This window comes from Oncorhynchus clarkii, chromosome 21 (assembly GCF_045791955.1).
Source record: "Oncorhynchus clarkii lewisi isolate Uvic-CL-2024 chromosome 21, UVic_Ocla_1.0, whole genome shotgun sequence".
NCBI classification, from domain to species: domain Eukaryota; kingdom Metazoa; phylum Chordata; class Actinopteri; order Salmoniformes; family Salmonidae; genus Oncorhynchus; species Oncorhynchus clarkii.
In genome coordinates, this window is record NC_092167.1 from 32,343,145 (window position 1) to 32,361,257 (window position 18,113).

The 18,113-nt window shown below is 46.7% G+C and overlaps 1 protein-coding gene across 2 annotated transcripts in view; it reads right to left on the minus strand.

The window, feature by feature from the left end:
- LOC139378911 (sushi, von Willebrand factor type A, EGF and pentraxin domain containing 1) overlaps nucleotides 1-18,113 on the minus strand; it is a 132,821-nt gene that overhangs the window by 67,953 nt on the left and 46,755 nt on the right. For both annotated transcript variants that reach the window (XM_071121513.1, XM_071121514.1), the window contains exon 3: nucleotides 17,777-17,953. In XM_071121513.1, coding sequence (XP_070977614.1) covers nucleotides 17,777-17,953 — 177 coding nt within the window. The remainder of the gene's footprint in view (nucleotides 1-17,776; nucleotides 17,954-18,113) is intronic.

Here is an 18,113-nt window from a genome sequence, read left to right on the forward strand (position 1 = left end):
TCTTTCTCTCTTTCTCTCTCTCTCTCTGTCTCTCTCTCTCTCTCTCTCTCTCTCTCTCTCTCTCTCTCCCTCTCTCTCTCTCTCTCTCTCTCTCCCTCTCTCTCTCTCTCTCTCTCTCTCTGTTTGTTTCTCTCCTCCACTCTTTCTTTCCTCCCCCATCTCATTCTCTTTGTTTGTCTCCCATCTTTCTCTCCCTCCCCCTCTTTCTCCCTCTCTCTCTCTCCCCCAACCTCTCTCTCTCTCTCATGCCCTGGTGTTAGGCCCTGGGCATCGCCCGGGAATGGATCCTCCATTCCAACACACACTCATTCCCCACCTAAACACACCAGGGTCAGCCAAGTGCTACTAACCAGCCGCCCGATCAGCAGCCTGGCACAGCCTGGAACAGCCCCCTTGCTCTCACCCACATCAAATGTGTGGACTATGTGGTTCTAACTAACTGCTCTGTTGCTATTTAATCTCTCTGTGTGTGTGTGTGTGTGTGTGTGTGTGTGTGTGTGTGTGTGTGTGTGTGTGTGTGTGTGTGTGTGTGTGTGTGTCTGCGTGCGCGTGTGTGATCTGATAACTGAAGTAGCCCATACACACTCCATAATATCCACCTTCTTTGAAGTCAGAGGTCAGACAGGCCTTACATAAGCAAGCAGCAGAATGTCTGGATGTCTTCTCACTTTGAGGCTCCTGGAACCCCTTTTACAGCCTCCATTTAAAATGTACAGGAAGCCCAGTTATTTATATGTGAATAATATTTCACTTGTAGTGAAACAGTGGAAATACTGTTTTAAAGTTTCATTTTAATTCCTGGACTGGAAACTTGGTCTGGGCTGGCTGGTCGGCTGGCTCAGGTGGACACCGGGGTTAGTAACAGACTTGGGCTCGTGTTCATACAGCATCTCAACGCAGGAGAGCTAATCTAGGATCAATTACATTATGAAGAACAGACAGAAGGACCTGATCTTAGATCAGCACTCCAACTCTGAGACGCTTTGTGGATTTGGGCCCTGGAATCTTCTCTACAGGGGGAGAGTACAGAGGAACCAGACCTGCCTCTCACTGAGACACACACTGTGCGCTGGGAGCGAGGGAGAGGGAGGGAGGGAAAGAGAAGGAGGGATGGATAGAGGGAGAAAGGTAGACGAATAACTCTGAGAACGCCGAAATGAACGACGGTGTTGGAAAGAGAATGTTGTGAACTTCCAAAATGTGTACCAGCAAAGCGTACCAGTGATACATGATCTTACGTGTGTATCGGATGAACTGAATGGTTCTCCATCCTTTCATGAGTTATGTTCAGAAATACCATGAACTGACTTTAGGCAAGAAGACCAAGTGGATTTGAGACTGGAAAAGACTGACGAAAACCCTAAAAGTATATCAATAGCAAGAACCATGCAACACATCTGCTTCAGGCTGCAATGACCCACAAAGAGAGTGCTTTACATCTCCAACGGACAAATCCACTCTCTGACTCCAATCTATACCCTCCATTTGGGCAGGAAGTGGGCCGTCACGGGTCCAGTCCAGATGATCTGTACATCGGAGAGAGTACGCCCAGGCCCAGGCTAAAATACCCTCACGGAGTGGAGCAGAATGGACCAAAACTAGGGACTAATTGAAGTAGAAAAAAACTATGTGGAGCAAGAGAAGGAGAGCCGCTGCTCTACCAGCCAGCTGCGTGTCACATAACTCCTGGGTAATGAGCTTCAAACCCTCTTCCTCCCGGAAACCCCAGAATGGAGGAGGAGGAAGACAATTACAGAGTGAGTCCCTCTCTTTCTCAGGGTCTGTGACCTCGCTCTCTCTGCTGCCTGAAATAAAACACACTTACTAAATCAGTTTGGTCAGGCTGAGTGAGAGAGAGTGTTGTGAGTGTTTAACCCTGATGGAGATGAGGATTCAGATGATAGTGTTAGTTGAAAGCTCAGAGCTTTAGCTTTCCTACTTTATCCTACCATTTAAATGTCTGAAACCCGAATTATATCCCCACAGAAAGAGGAAAGGGCATAGGTTTCGGGGTCAATATTAACGAAAATGTGTGCGAGACGTCAATACTCAAGCGCACGGGGACATAGTGGTAGGATGTCGGGAGGACTTACAGTAATTGTCCATCACTTTTAGCACAGTAACATACAGTACCAGACAGCTTCGTCTCCCTCACTTCTTCCTCATAAAATGACGAAGTGAGTCATTTCGACTGGCCCGCGAACCAACCACAGGAGCCAAAGAGGTCTCTAAAGGAGCCAAAGGAGTCGCTATCACACAGGAATCTTCTTTATCTCTGGAGACCGCCGCGAGCCTGTCTTCGATTAGTGGGATCGAAACAGACAAACGGAAACCCTGAACGTGAATCCTGAAGAATACCCAGCACATCTGCACATCTCTGTTCCCACCCGACAGACAGAATAATTTCTATCTCTGACTGACAGATTCGCTGAGTCTAACAAATCCCTCTGTGCCTCTTCCTTAGTTCATCTTTCTCTTCCCATGTGGGGAACAAAGGGGGAACATACTGCATAAATCACTGTTATTTTGTTTGTTCTCTGAAAATTGCCATAGCTATCCTTTTAAGTCTAGATAAGATAGGAAACCTATGTGCAGACGCAATGCCTGTGGTCCTCCTTTGTAAATGGGTGTACGCTGTAGCCTAAAGCCTACTGTACGCCTTTTCTCTTCTAAAGACTAACAATTGAGACAGAACAAGTCAAACACACATCTGAACGGTCTCTAACTCTGGACCGCAGACACACCACTTGTGGCCAGACAAGGCCTCGTGTTGTGATTCTGTTAGGTGGGTTTTAAATCCCTGTGTTTTTAAAAGAGAAAACAACGTTCACACGCAAGGACACTTTCTGTTCTTAACAATAACATGACTTCACATGCATTAAGACCGCAAACCGACACTGAAAATGTCCAGTTAGCCGGGGGTAAAAAACTTCAAACATAAATACCAAGGAAAAGACCAAGGAACTGTAGCTACATGATAACATATTATACACCTCAATGTGACATATTGTCTCGAGGTCAACAGAGGAGTTCATGTCAAAAAAGGCAACTGATACCGTGGACAAATTTTGTTTGAGTATCCAGCACTCCTAGGGTCATAGGGCACACTAACACACTAACACACACACACACACACACACACACACACACACACTCACACACACACACACACACACACACACACACACACACAATTCCGAGGCTATAGCCTAAGTCACAGAAAACCATAGAGCTGTAATGTACCACTGATATGAGGACTGGTGTCCAGCTGCCCAGATGTCTGGGAAGGGGGGGATACAGCGGCCCATCTGGCCAGGAACATGGGGGGGGGGGGTCTGGGGGGAGACTTTCATGGGAAAACCCCTCCCCAGATGTCTCTCTGGATCCTCCAGACTGGTGTCCTGGATGGGAACTGTCGTCCAACGTCTGTCTTTCCTTCCCTGTTTAGCTGCTTACTGCATCTCATCCCCATAGAAATCTGAGTTTACCCAAATTGCTACATACCTCTGGTGGATTTTCTTGCACATTATGGTTGCGTCCCAAATAGAACCTGATTCCATATGTTGTGCACTACCTTCGACCAGGGCTTTGGAGATGCATACTATACACTCAAAAAAAAAAGATGCTATCTAGAACCTGAAAGGGTTCTGCAGCTGTCCCTATAGGAGAGCCCTTTGAAGAACCCTTTTTTACAGGAGGAACCTTTCTGGTTCCAGGTAGAACCCTTTTGGGTTCCAAGTAGAATTGTTTCTACAGAAAGCTCTACATGGAACCTACAAGGGTTCTAATTGGATCAAAAAAGGCTTCTCCTATGGGGACAGCAGAAAAACTATTTTTTGTTTCAGCTTCGAAGAAGCCAAGTTAGTCCAAGAAAACAAAGCAAACACCCACCAAAATAACAGCAAAAACACAGGTTGTTCTTGTTCCTAGAAGATTAGTTGCACAATGGGTCAATTTGACTTCAGAGATCGCTGTGAACTGAGAAATACATGAATAACAAAATCATAATTACCCAATCAACACTCATCACTCCCTTTTGTTGCCACTATTCATATTCCCATGAACCTCATATTTTCCAAGTGCTTTCACGACTCCTTGGAAGTGACATGACTCTCTCTCTCTCTCACTCACTCACACACGCACACACACACACACGCACACACACACACACACACACACACACACACACACACACACACACACACACACACACACACACGCACACACACACACACACACACACACACACACACACACACACACACACACACACACACACACACACACACACACACACACACACACACACACACACACACACACAGAGTAGCTATAATGACACGTTTACCTGGTGGGCCAGTGGCGTTCACAGGCCTTTCCACTAATCACTCCTGCTGGCAGAACAGAGAACACAGCAGCAGCAGCTGTAGGCCTCTAATACATTAGACAGTGTTAACAACAAGAGTTGTTAACTAACTAACTAACTAACAGATAAAGTACATGGACGCTTAGAGGACGCTATACATCATCCAACACTTACGGTTCAACCACATACATACACATCATACAGACACACATACACACACACACACACACTTATTCCACTGAGGAACATTACTGTTTTAAGAGTAGACAGACCAGGGTGTCAGGAATGGACAGGGGGTTGAGGTGGGGGATGGTGGAGGGTTCGCAGTTCAGGCAGTGGAGCTGTGTTCACTCATATGGGTCCTGGTTTGGACTGATAGCTGAAAGTGAGGGAAAGAGTGTAAGAGTGTATGAGAGAGCGAGATAAGAGAGAGAGAGGCCCTTGTTCCAAAGTACAGCTGCAGACTTCCTGAACCCCCCCGTCCCATCCCGTCCCCATTCAGACCCCTGCCCCTGGGCCTCAGACAGAGCGTGTGCCCCCTCTTCATCACCTCTCCCTGCAGGACCTAACGCTGGACAGACCAGAAAACACCCTGACACCCAGACATTAACACAACGCCTACTGAGAGATGGGGTCAATGCTAAGGGAGAGGAGAGAGGGGGAGGAGGGAGAGGAGAGAGAGAGAGAGACAGAGAGGGATAGAGTCCGAGGCCCTCAGACAAAAAGAGGTCATACAAAAAAGAGTCAGAAAGGGCATACACCGCCACATGTGAAGCTTGCGTATGCAGTGAGGATACGTGTGTGTGTGTGTGTGTGTGTGTGTGTGTGTGTGTGTATTATTATTTGAATTTTCATTGAGGGACATGAAAGACTATAAAAACACCAGGAAATCAGCTCAAAGTGATTTTAATTTAGGAAATCTGTTCCCAAGTATTCCCAAGCATAATAGGCTGCATTTACACAAGCAGCACAATTCTGATCTTTTTTACACTAATTGGTCTTTTGAACGATCACATCAGATATTTTTCTGAGCTGATATGATTGGTGAAAATACCAAATTAGTGAGAAAAGAAAGATCCGAATTGGGCTGCCTGTGTAAACGCAGCCATAGAGAGACATACTGTATGTGATCGTGTCCCAATCTAATCAAGGTTTAAAATTATTATTTTCTACTGAAATATATTTATTTGGGCTTCATGTGGTCAATTATTTGTAATTATGTTCTGCCCACGGCTGAATATTGTTGGGGACCCCTGGTCTAGCGTGTTTATTGTGAGTGTGTGTCTAGCGTGTGTCTGTGTGTGTGTAGCATGCCTGTCTCTGTCTTCGCCTTCTGAGTACATGTGTTGTCACTGTGCCCTTGTATGGTAGGCCTCTGGGCAGCCCCCAGGAAGAGGAATTAGAGCACATTTAACAAAGGGTGTTTCTACTCTGTGTAATGGCTACTTACACAGAGTAGAGGGGGGACAAGGAGTGGATGGAGGAGTGTTAATGATGAGCAGTTAGGCTGAGCCTGACGCTACTGGCAGTTTCACGGCTGCTCGTATTTCAAGCCGCCCTGCACACACGCAGAACACACAAATTAGCACACACACACACACACACACACACACACACACACACACACACACACACACACACACACACACACACACACACACACACACACACACACACACACACACACAGCCTGTTTACAAAAAGAGCTGAGTTTGTTTTACGGACCTTTCACCGAGTCCCTGTCCTCCATCACATTCCCTCTCTCAAAGTCATCAGTTAAAGCTTCATGGACCTACAGTATAAGGCTACACTTATACAGGCAGCCCAATTCTGATCTTTTTTCCAATAAATGGTCTTCTGACCAACCTTTTGACCAATATCAAATCCTTTGACATCAGATACTTTTCAGAGCTGATCTGATATCTAATTATCTAATTAGTGAAGAAAAGAGCAGAATCGAGCTGCTTGTGGGTTGTTCCACAAAACGGGTGCTTTTTGGACATGCAAACTCTTTAAGAAATTCAATTTATAACATCTCTTCATTCACCATTGATTTGCACAGAGGATGTGTTTAGCCTACGGAAAAACACCTTTTCTCATCTCAGGCAATAAAATCCTATGAAGTAAGATAATTTAACCTTACTAGTATGTAACTGCCTAACTATTTAAAATCAGGTTTGAGATAAATCCAAAATGATGTATTTGATCAAGTATCCTTGTACAATTAAATTCACATATAACATCAAACGGATAAGGTTACTGTTGGGCCTCTAACAGGGTTGACGATAACACAGCATCAAAATGACTTTAAAATGATGGAGAAACTTGGAGAAATTTCTGGATTAAGTGAAATGTCGAGAAGGAACCTGCAAAGTAAGCATTTTGTTGGAGGACGTATACCATACATACAACTAATAACACTTGAAACTGAATAGGGTGTTGGGCCACCGCGAGCTACCAGAAAAGCTTCAATGTGCCTTGGCATAGATTCTACAAGTGGACCTAAACCATGGCAGGAAAATGCACACCACACCATAACACCTTGTTGCGTTGTGGCCATAGACATAAACTCAGCAAGAAAAGTAACGCCCCTTTTTCAGGACCCTGTCTTTCAAAGATCATTTGTAAAAATCCAAATAACTTCACAGATCTTCATTGTAAAGGGTTTAAACACTGTTTCCCATGCTTGTTCAATTAACCATAAACAATTAATGAACATGCACCTGTGGAACGGTCGTTAAGACACTAACAGCTTTAAGGCAATTAAGGTCACAGTTATGAAAACTTTGCATACTAAAGAGGCCTTTCTACAGAATCTGAAAAACACCAAAAGAAAGATGCCTATGCTCCCTGCTCATCTGCGTGAACGTGCCTTAGGCATGCTGCAGGAGGCATGAGGACTACAGATGTGGCCAGGGCAATAAATTGCTATGTCCGTACTGTGAGACGCCTAAGAGAGCGCTACAGGGAGACAGGACGGACAGCTGATCGTCCTCGCTGTGACAGACCACGTGTAACAACACCTGCACAGGATCGGTACATCCGAACATCACACCTGCGGGACAGGTACAGGTTGGCAACAACAATTGCCCGAGTTACACCAGGGATTGTGCATCCCTCCATCAGTGCTCAGTGCTCAGATTGTCCGCAATAGGCTGAGAGGCTTGTAGGCTTGTAGGCCTGTTGTAAGGCAGGTCCTCACCAGACATTCCCGGCAACGTCGTCGTCTATGGGCACAAACCCACCGTCGCTGGACCAGACAGGAATGGCAAAAAGTGCTCTTCACTGACGAGTCACGGTTTTGTCTCACCAGGGGTGATGGTCGGATTCTAGTATATCGTCGAAGGAATGAGCGTTACACCGAGGCCTGTACTCTGGAGCGGGATCGTTTTGGAGATGCAGGGTACGTCATGGTCTGGGGCGGTGTGTCACAACATCATCGGACTGAGCTTGTTGTCATTGCAGGCAATCTCAACGCTGTGTGTTACAGGGAAGATGTCCTCCTCCCTCATGTGGTACCTTTCCTGCAGGCTCATCCTGACATGACCCTCCAGCATGACAACGCCACCAGCCATACTGCTCGTTCTGTGAGCTATTTACCTCAAGACAGGAATGTCAGTGTTCTGTCATGACCAGCGAAGAGCCCGGATCTCAATCCCATTGAGCACGTCTGAGACCTGTTGGATCGGAGGGTGAGGGCTAGGGCCCTTCCCCCCAGAAATGTCCAGGAACTTGCAGTTGCCTTGGTGGAAGAGTGAAGTAACATCTCACAGCAAGAACTGGCACATCTGGTGCAGTCCATGAGGAGGAGATGCACTGCATTACTTAATGCAGCTGGTGGCCACACCAGATACTGACGGTTACTTTTGATTTTGACTCCCCCTTTGTTCAGGGACACATTGTTCAATTTATGTTAGTCACATGTCTGTGGAACTTGTTCAGTTTATGTCCCAGTTGTTGAATCTTGTTATGTTCATACAAATATTTACACATGTTAAGTTTGCTGAAAATAAACGCAGTTGACAGTGAGAGGACGTTTCTTTTTTTGCTGAGTTTATAATCCATAGAAGGGTTTTGGAACCTCTTGCCCTGGCAATTTGACTGTTAAACTCATGGGTACACTATCAATGGCTGCCAATCCTGACTTGAATGGGAACTGCCATCCATGGATTATATTTCTATGGTTGGTTGAGGCTGTCAGTTTGCCACATTTCAAAATACTATCGCGGGAAAAACGTACAGTTTGGAAAGCAGACTGCTGAAAAGAGAACGCTAATCTGCAGAACCAATAGAAACAATCTTTTCTGAACAACTCCCAATTTTGATCGAACAGTATCTTAGATTCTGATGTCTTTTGTCACGTAAACGACATAGAATTGCATGAAATGCATTCATGAAAGGCCAATTGTTTTACGGACTCAGCAAAAAATAAATCCCCATGTGTGGAAATCCTGAAAATGCCTCTGCTCAACTGTATCCTATGCCACATTTAAAATGTTATGGTTTACGTATTAGGCTTCTATGCACCGAATTGCATCTTTGTGCCTGGATTTGTTTACAGAAAATTAGGGTGTCCCGGGAACATGGGGGGAGCTATAAAAACCCAAAGTCCAGGGGCCTATGATTTCTTAATCCGGCCCTGACTCTATGGGAGACACAAATTCTCCCAATAACTGAAACAACTAAAGCTTGATATTGTCACACCCTAATCTATTTCACCTGTCCTTGTGATTGTCTCCACCCCCTCCAGGTGTTGCTTATTCTCCCCAGTGTATTTATCCCTGTGTTTCCTCTGTGCCAGTTCGTCTTGTATGTTAGTCAAGTCAACCGGCGTGGTTTTCCCCAGTACTCCGTTTGTGATTCTCTTTTCGATAGTTTTCCCGGTTTTGACCCCTGCCTGACTCTGGACTACTTTCCCGCCTGCCTGATCGTCCTGCCTGTCCTGACCTTGATTCTGCCTGCCCTTCGGTACCTCTTTGACCCCTTTGCCTGTCCACAACCCTTCTCTTGCCTTACCCTATTGGATGAATAAATATTGTAAGACTCCAACCATCTGCTTCCTGTGTCTGCATCTGGGTCTCGCCTTGTGTCATGGTAGATATAGAGCGAATCTCTCTGCATAACTCTCAAGCCAATAACTCAGCAAATAGGCTCTGTTTCTCTCAGGGGTGATGGCGCCAGTCCAGTCTGGCACCGTCCACCCATTGACTGCTAGGGGCATCTGCCCCCTCCACAACAACAGAGCCCCCCCCCAAACAAAAAAAATCTCCTCCAGTCCTCAAATAACAACAGCAACAGAAAAAAAACACAAATCTAAACCTCCAACCCATCAATTTAAGAAATGAGGAGGCCCCCTCTTGACCCTCCAACTTCTAAGTGTCCTCAGAGAATCTCAGGCATTCGCCAGGACGGTCTCCACTGCCAAAGAAAAATAACGTTTTTTTGGACCGTCACGCCGATGTTTGTTGAGCAACTTGTTGACTTTTGGCAGTTTTTTCTTTCTTTCTGTGGACGCGTTGCCATTGGTTGTTGGGGAGGGTGGTGGGGGGTGGGGGTTGGGGTAGGGGGGGGGGGGGGGGGTAGAGGCTCATAGTTAGGAAGAGATCCTTCATGGTAACATTTACATAACCTTAGCAGACATACGCACACACACACACAAACACGCATACAGGCAAACGCATACACACACACACACACACACAGCTGAAGAAGTGTGTGTAGGGTGTCGTCTGACAGTGTAAACACGTGTATTGTATTGCTTCCTAAGGCAAGCTCCAGACGCCCATCTATCATATTACTTCTATAGTAGTTATTGTTTTTGTATGAATGGGCCATAGCAAGTAGTGTATGTGAATATAAGTCAAAACAGAAAAAGGGGTTTATGTCTGATCCCGGTAACATCAAAACTGACCTGGGTTCAGAATAGCTACGAGTGAAATTGCTCAATATAAAAGACAAATGTTTGGTTTACGTTGGCTAACCAAACGCAAAGCAGGTCATTGGCAAGACAATGCTACTGGTGTTAGCCAGAATCTGGATTTTCAGATTTGGGAGGCCTCAAAAGTACAGCGGAAAAGTTTGAGCATTTTATCACTTTATGTCTGGCTCAGGACAAGTCTACACCCCTGAACTGAAGCTCACACTCTCCCAGTGATTCTCTCTCTACGGACCGTAGCTCTGTTGCCGATCCAGCAACTCACTGACTCGCTGGATAAGGACAGGAGTACATCAATCAGCCAGAGTCCGGTGATTCTCTCTCTACGTATCGGGGCCGTTTCTGGACCCTGTCCGTCTCTGGAACCAATCGTCTTTCACCCTGAGATGGGGAACACTGTAGCTGTTCTCTGTCTGTTTGACCTTCCTGATCCACAACTCAGTGGGTGGCTGGGTGCGTCCCAATAGTAATTGGGCTATCGGACGTTTCCACCATCTTTTTAAAATTTCCTTTGAAGTCAGTGAAGGGGAGTGAACAAGTGCATACTTCAGGAAGAAGGAGAGATAACTGGGACATAACCTTTGAGATAGGGAACATTGTAGCTTGTTGTCTGACACAAGACTCTGTGAGAATGCGGGGAGCGAAGAGCTGGAGAGAGTCGGATAATGAATGGACTGTTAGGGCTTCTCATGCATTCCTCTAGTCCCATACCAAACGCTTGTCCCGATCGCATTTACACTACATTATTAGTACTGCACACAGGAGATGTAACAGGGGGTTAGAGGAGAGGAGGGGGAGGAGGACGATTGCAGCATTCATCCTCTTCCCTGGAATTCTCTATCCTTTCCAGCATATCCAAGATTCCTATCCTTTTCCTCGTTTTTGTCACTTTTATTCCAGCGTCTGATTTATGTGCACCTCGAGGCTTCCTCCTCCTAGAATCTCATCGGTCCAGTCTGACGAGAGCAAATATTTACATTGTGAGCTTAGAGGAAATAACCCCCCCCCCCCCCCCGGGTTCACGGTAGACTCAAGCTGGCACACGTCACGCACACACACACACGCACGCACGCACACATGCACACATGCACACACACACACACACACACACACACACACACACACACACACACGCACACACATCTTGAACATCAGTTTTGATAATTTTCAAAAGGAACACAATAAAATAACAATAACGAGGCTATATACAGGGGGTACCGATACCGAGTCAACGTGAGTGGGAACAGGTTAGTCGAGGTCACTTGTGCACGTAGGTAGAGGGAAAGTGACTATGCAGAGATAACAAACAATGAGTAGCACCAGTGTACAAAACAAATGGGGGGGGGGGTCAATGTAAAGAGTCCAGTGGCCATTAGATTAATTGTTCAGCAGTCTTATGGCTTGGGAGTAGAAGCTGTTAAGGAGAATTTTGGTTCTAGACTTGGCGCTCTGGTACCGCTTGCCGTGCAGTAGCAGAGAAAACAGTCTTATGACTTGGGTGACTGGAGTCTTTGACAATTTTTTGGGCTTTCTTCTGACACCGCCTGTTGTATAGGTCCTGGATAGCAGGATGCTTGGCCCCAGTGATGTACTGGGCCGTACGCACTACCCTCTGTTGCACCTTACGGTCAGATGCTGAGCAGTTGCCATACCAGGCGGTGATGCAACCAGTCATGCTCTCGATGGTGCAGCTGTAGAACTTTTTGAGAATCTGGGGAACCATGCCAAATCTTTTCAGGACCATGATAGTTTAAAAAAATATATATATATTTTTACCCCTTTTTTCTCCCCAATTTCGTGGTATCCAATTGTTGTAGTAGCTACTATCTTGTCTCATCGCTACAACTCTTGTACGGGCTCGGGAGAGACGAAGGTTAAAAGTCATGTGTCCTCCGATACACAACCCAACCAAGCCGCACTGCTTCTTAACACAGCGCACATCCAATGCGCCGGAAGAAACACTGTGCACCCGGCCACCTTGGTTAGCGTACACTGCGCCCAGCCCGCCACAGGAGTCGCTGGTGCGCGATGAGACAAGGACACCCCTACCGACCAAGCCCTCCCTAACCCGGGCGACGCTAGGCCAATTGTGCGTCGCCCCACGGACCTCCCGGTCGCGGCCGGTTACGACAGAGCCTGGGCGCGAACCCAGGGACTCTGATGGCACAGCTGGCGTTGCAGTACAGCGCCCTTAACCACTGCGCCACCCGGGAGGCCAGACCATGATAGTTTGTTGGTGATGTGGACACCAAGGAACTTGAAACTCTCGACCGACCACTGTTGTGTCGTCAACAAACTTAATGATGGTATTGGAGTTGTGTTTGGCCACGCAGTCGTGGGTGAACAGGGAGTACAGGAGGGGACTAAGTACACACCCCTGAGGGATCCCAGTGTTGAGTATCAGTGTGGAGGATGTGTTGTTACCTACCCTTACCACCTGGGGGCGGCCCGTCAGGAAGTTCAGGATCCAGTTGCAGAGGGAGGTGTTTAGTCCCAGGGTCCTTAGCTTAGTGATGAGCTTCGTGGGCACTATGATGTTGAATGCTGAGCTGTAGTCAATGAACAGCATTCTCATATAGGTGTTCCTTTTGTCCAGGTGGGAAAGAGCAGTGTGGAGGACGATTGAGATTGTGTCATCTGTGTATCTGTTGGGGCGGTATGCGAATTGGAGTGGGTCTAGGGTGTCCGGGAGGATGCTGTTGATGTGAGCCATGACCAGCCTTTCAAAGCGCTTCATAGCTACCGACGTGAGTGCTACAAGGCGGTATTGATTTACCTTTGCTTCCTTGGGCACAGGAACTATGGTGGTCTGTTTGAAACATGTATAAAATCAAATCAAATTTGATTGGTCACATACACATGCGTAGCAGATGCTATTTTGAGTGTAGCAAAATGATTGTGCTTCTAGTTCCGACAGTGCAGTAATATCTAACAAGTGATCTAACAATTCCCCAACAACTACCTAATACACACAAATCTAAGTAAAGGGATGGAATAAGATTATATACATATAAACATAATGATGAGCGATGATCAAGCGGCGTAGGCAAGATGCAATAGATGTATAAAAATACAGTATACAGGATGAGTAATGCAAGATATGTAAACATTATTAAAATGGCATTCTTAAAGTGACTAGTGATCTATTTGCTAAAGTGGCCAATTATTTCAAGTCTGTATGTAGGCAGCAGCCTCTCTGTGTTAGAGACGGGGAGAGGTTGAAAATGTCAGTGAAGACACTTGACAGTTGGGCCACGCATGCTTTGAGTACACGTTTTGGTAATCTGGCCCTGAGGCTTTGTGAATGTTGACCTGATTAAAAGTCTTGCTCACATCAGCTACCGAGAACATTATCACACAGTCGTCCAGAACAGCTGGTGCTCTCGTGCATGCTTCAGTGTTGTTTGCCTCAAAGTGAGCATAAAAGGCATTTAGCTTGTGTGTTAGGCTCGCGTCACTGGGCAGCTCGCGTCTGGGTTTCCCTTTGTAGTCCGTAATAGTTTTCAAGCCCTGCCACATCCGACGAGCATCAGAGCCGGTGTAGTAGGATTCAATCTTAATCCTGTATTGACTCTTTGTTTGATGGTTCGTCTGAGGGCATAGCGGGATTTCTTATAAGCATCCGGATTAATGTCCCGCTCCTTGAAAGCGGCAGCTCTAGCCTTTAGTTCAATGCGGATGTTGCCTGTAATCCATGGCTTCTGGTTGGGATATGTACGTACGGTCACCGTGGGGACGACGTCATCGATGCACTTATTGATGAAGCCGATGACTGAGGTGGTATATTCCTCAATGCTGTTGGATGAATCCCAGAACATATTCCAGTCTTTGCTAGCAAAACAGTCCTGTAGCGTAGCATCCACGTCATCTGACCACTTCTGTATTGAGCGAGTCACTGGTACTTCCTGCTTTAGTTTTTGCCAAATGGAGGTCGGGGGAGAGCTTTGTATGCATCTCTGTGTATGGAGTAAAGGTGGTCTAGAGTTTATTTTCCTCTCGTTGCACATGTGACATGCTGGTGGAAGGTCAAACTGATTTAAGTTTGCCTGCATTGAAGTCCCCGGCCACTAGCAGCGCCGCTTCTGGATGAGCATTTCCTTGTTTGCTTATGGGCTTATAGAGTTGGTTGAGTGCGGGCTCAGTTCCAGCATCGGTCTGTGGTGGTAAATAAACGGCTACGAATAATATAGATGAGAACTCTCTTGGTAGATAGTGTGGTCTAAAGCTTATCATAAGGTACTCAGGCGAGCAATACCAATACCGAGACGTCTTTAATATTATACATTGATCACCAGCTGTTATTGACAAATAGACACCCCCCCCCCCCCCCCCACCCGTCATTTTACCAGACGTAGCGTCTCTGTTCTGCCAGTGCATGGAAAATCCTGCCAGCTCTATATTATCTGTGTCGTTGTTCAGCCGCGACTCGGTGAAACATAAGATGTTACAGTTTTTAATGACCAGTTGGTAGGATAACCTTGATCGTAGGTCATCGATTTTATTTTCCAATGATTGCACGTTGGCCAATAAAATGGGGAGTGGGAGTTTACTCGCTCGCCTATGTATTCTCAGAAGGCAGCCCGACCTCCGCCCCTTTTTTCTCCGTCTTTTCTTCACGCAAATGACAGGGTTTTGGGCCTGTTCCCGGGAAAGCAGTATATCCTTCTCGTCAGACTCGTTAAAGGAAAAAAAGCTTATTCCAGTTCGAGGTGAGTAATCACTGTTCTGATGTCCAAAAGTTTTTTTTTTATCATAAGGGACGGTAGCAGCGGCATTATGTACAAAATAAGTTTTAACAAAAAAGTTACAAACAACGCAAAAAAAATAAAATAAATAGCACATGTAAAACGCCATCCTCTTCGGCGCCATTGAACATTCCATCTACAATATCAGGTCCCCCACCATCCAAATACTCCAGTACTTCCAGTCTCCAGCCTAAAGTCTAGACAACACCATCTCTGCCAACAACAGCACAGCCCAGCGGTGCTGACTCTGACGACCTACTTAGACCCCTGGCAACCCTAGAGCCCAGACGCTACCCACAACCCCAACAACATCAACCGCTAAGCCTGGTGGTGTTTCAGAAACACCCAGAAACACAACACCAACATCAATATCAAATCCTGTTTCATGTCTGATAATGGCCAGTATGTGGGTCTGAATCATATACTGTGGGTGGCTGTTGTTTTTATCGTTCACAAAAGTCCATTTCAACTAAGGTTTGTATGCAGTAGCACATTTATGTATAGAACATACCAGGTTTTATGCCTTGGGCATTTGAAAGAAAATGGTAGAGATTTGTTATGGTCGTAGAGATTTGCCTGCCTATCGGCTAGACCAGGGATATTCAAATCTCACCGCAGTACTGCTGGTTTTCTGTTCTACCTGATAATGAATTGCACCCACCTGGTGTCCCAGGTCTAAATCAGTCCCAGAATACAGAGGAAGTGGAACTGGCTTGGAGGTGCAGATTTGAATTTGAGACGGCTAGACAGACAGAGAGACAGGAAGCAGTGTGGTCTAGCTTAGCGTCACACGGCGTCTTCCTCCCTTAGAGCCTGGATGTCTGTCTGTCTGCTTACACGCACACACACATCCACCCACACACAGCCTGCCCTCTGCAATTCATTAAACCGAGAAACAGCAATTAATAAGCAGACTGCCTTTCGTCTTGACATCTGATTGTGATTTGGGAGGCGTTCGCCATGATGAACCTGATGGTCTCTCCTCTCAACATATTTCAGGGGCGGTGTTACATTTTTGTTCTAACCTAGCAGTAACAGCACAACTAAGTCAACTAATCATCAAGCCCCCTCATTTGTTGAACCAGGTGTGCTAGTGCTGGGCTCGGTGCACATTGTGCTAATAATGTGCACAAAATGGTCCCTGCAATCCAGAGAGACTCATAGAGAGAAAACAGCCTTGATTGTTACCCATTTACTCCTGTAAAGAAGAGAAGATTGTTGGCTAGTTTCGCTCCAATTAGAAAACGGGATAATCATCTGATTTGCTACTGGCGCCTTCCCTCCCGCCCCTCTGGGTTACGGGTGATCGCTATCCAACAATGCTGATGGTTAATACAGCTGTCAGTCATCGTGTGGGCCCGTTGTTTGTTTTTCGTTCTGCAGCCTCCTAACTCTCCAACAATGACAGAGCTTACTAACTGTGTTGTTCACCGAGGAGCCAGTTGATTAAATCGTCGGCCCAGACGTGTTGTTGGGCTGCCTCAGACTAGACTGTCTTTCAACAAATGTCTTTGTAATGTCTGCTAATGTTCTCTTACATCTAATACAGATTCTGAAGAGATCAGACATGCTTACACAGGAGAGAATGAAAGAGGTTAGAATGTGTTAAGCTGGAAGCAATGTACATGCAACGCGAGTGTATGCTCAGCTGAGGATGGGGGCAGAGACACAGAGAGGGAGGGAGAGAGACAGAGAGGGTGGAGAGAGAGAGGGGGGGTGGAGAGAGATGGAGAGAGGGGGGAGAGAGACAGAGGGGGGGTGAGACAGAGGGGGAGGGGTGAGGGAGAGAGAGAGAGAGAGGGGGGGGTGAGGGTGAGAGAGAGAGGGGGGGTGAGAGAGAGAGAGAGTGGGGGGACGGTGAGAGAGAGAGAGGGTGGGTGGAGAGAGAGAGAGAGGGGGTGGAGAGAGAGAGAGAGAAAGGAGAATGAGACAGGGACCAAGAGAGAGAGAGGGGGGAGAGAGGGGGGGGGGGGGGTGGAGAGAGAGAAAGGAGAATGAGAGAGAACAAGAGAGAAAGGGGGGAGAGAGAGAAGTGGGGTGGAGAGAGAGAGAGAGAGAGAAAGGAGAATGAGAGAGAGACCAAGAGAGAGGGGGGAGAGAGAGAGAAGGGGGTGGAGAGAGAGAGAAAGGAGAATGAGAGAGAGACCAAGAGAGAGAGAGCGAGACCCCTGCCAGGCTTCTCTATACACTGATAGGTCTAGGGTCAACACACACACGCGCACGCACGAGCGCTCACACACACACACAAACGAAACACACAGCCCAGGGTCAGCTCATACACCTTGGGGAAATCCTGTATTTTCTAGATCAGGATCTCAGTACAGACTGCCTACACGGCCTCCTTAGTGAATGAATGACATTTGGACTATTTGACTTTCACTCACTGTGAGCTCCCAGGCATCCTGGGGCCAAGTGGTCTGTTTTCACAGGTGAACTAGCCCAGGCTGAAACTCTCTGAAATCACGTAATAAGCTTCACCACCCTGTCTCAAACCAGCACGATGATGTCACTCTCCAAATTACCGGGTGATGTCATTACTAACAAAGGTTCTTGAAACCACTGCACTCAGAACGTGTGGTGTGTGGACTCAAATTATGCCATTAGATGCATAGTAGAAGACTATAGTTTAAAGTGTGTTTTATGCTTACTTATTCATTCAAGAGGCAACAAGAACAGAGTCAACATGGCTATCCTTCCTGGGCCCATTCCCCTGTGTCTGTATCCTCCTACCTGTGCATTCGTACTGCAGCCCCTTGCCGTAATGGCCCTTCTCACAGATGCAGTCGTACTGGCCCGTGTGGGTGCCACACTTGCAGCTGGCCATGATGTCACAGCAGTCCGCTCCGGCCTCACACAGGGACGAGCAGCGGGATAGGTCTTCCTGGATGTAGCTTCCTGTCGGCAGGTCTGAGTGGAGACAAAGGTCATGAACACAAAGGTCAAAGGACACCAGAGGATGTTAGCAACATTTTTCTTTCATAAACCTTATTATCTTTTCCTTTTCAATTTGACGAGATTGCAGTTCCGTTCCTCTTACGCAATCTTATAGTTCTTATGATGAAGGAAA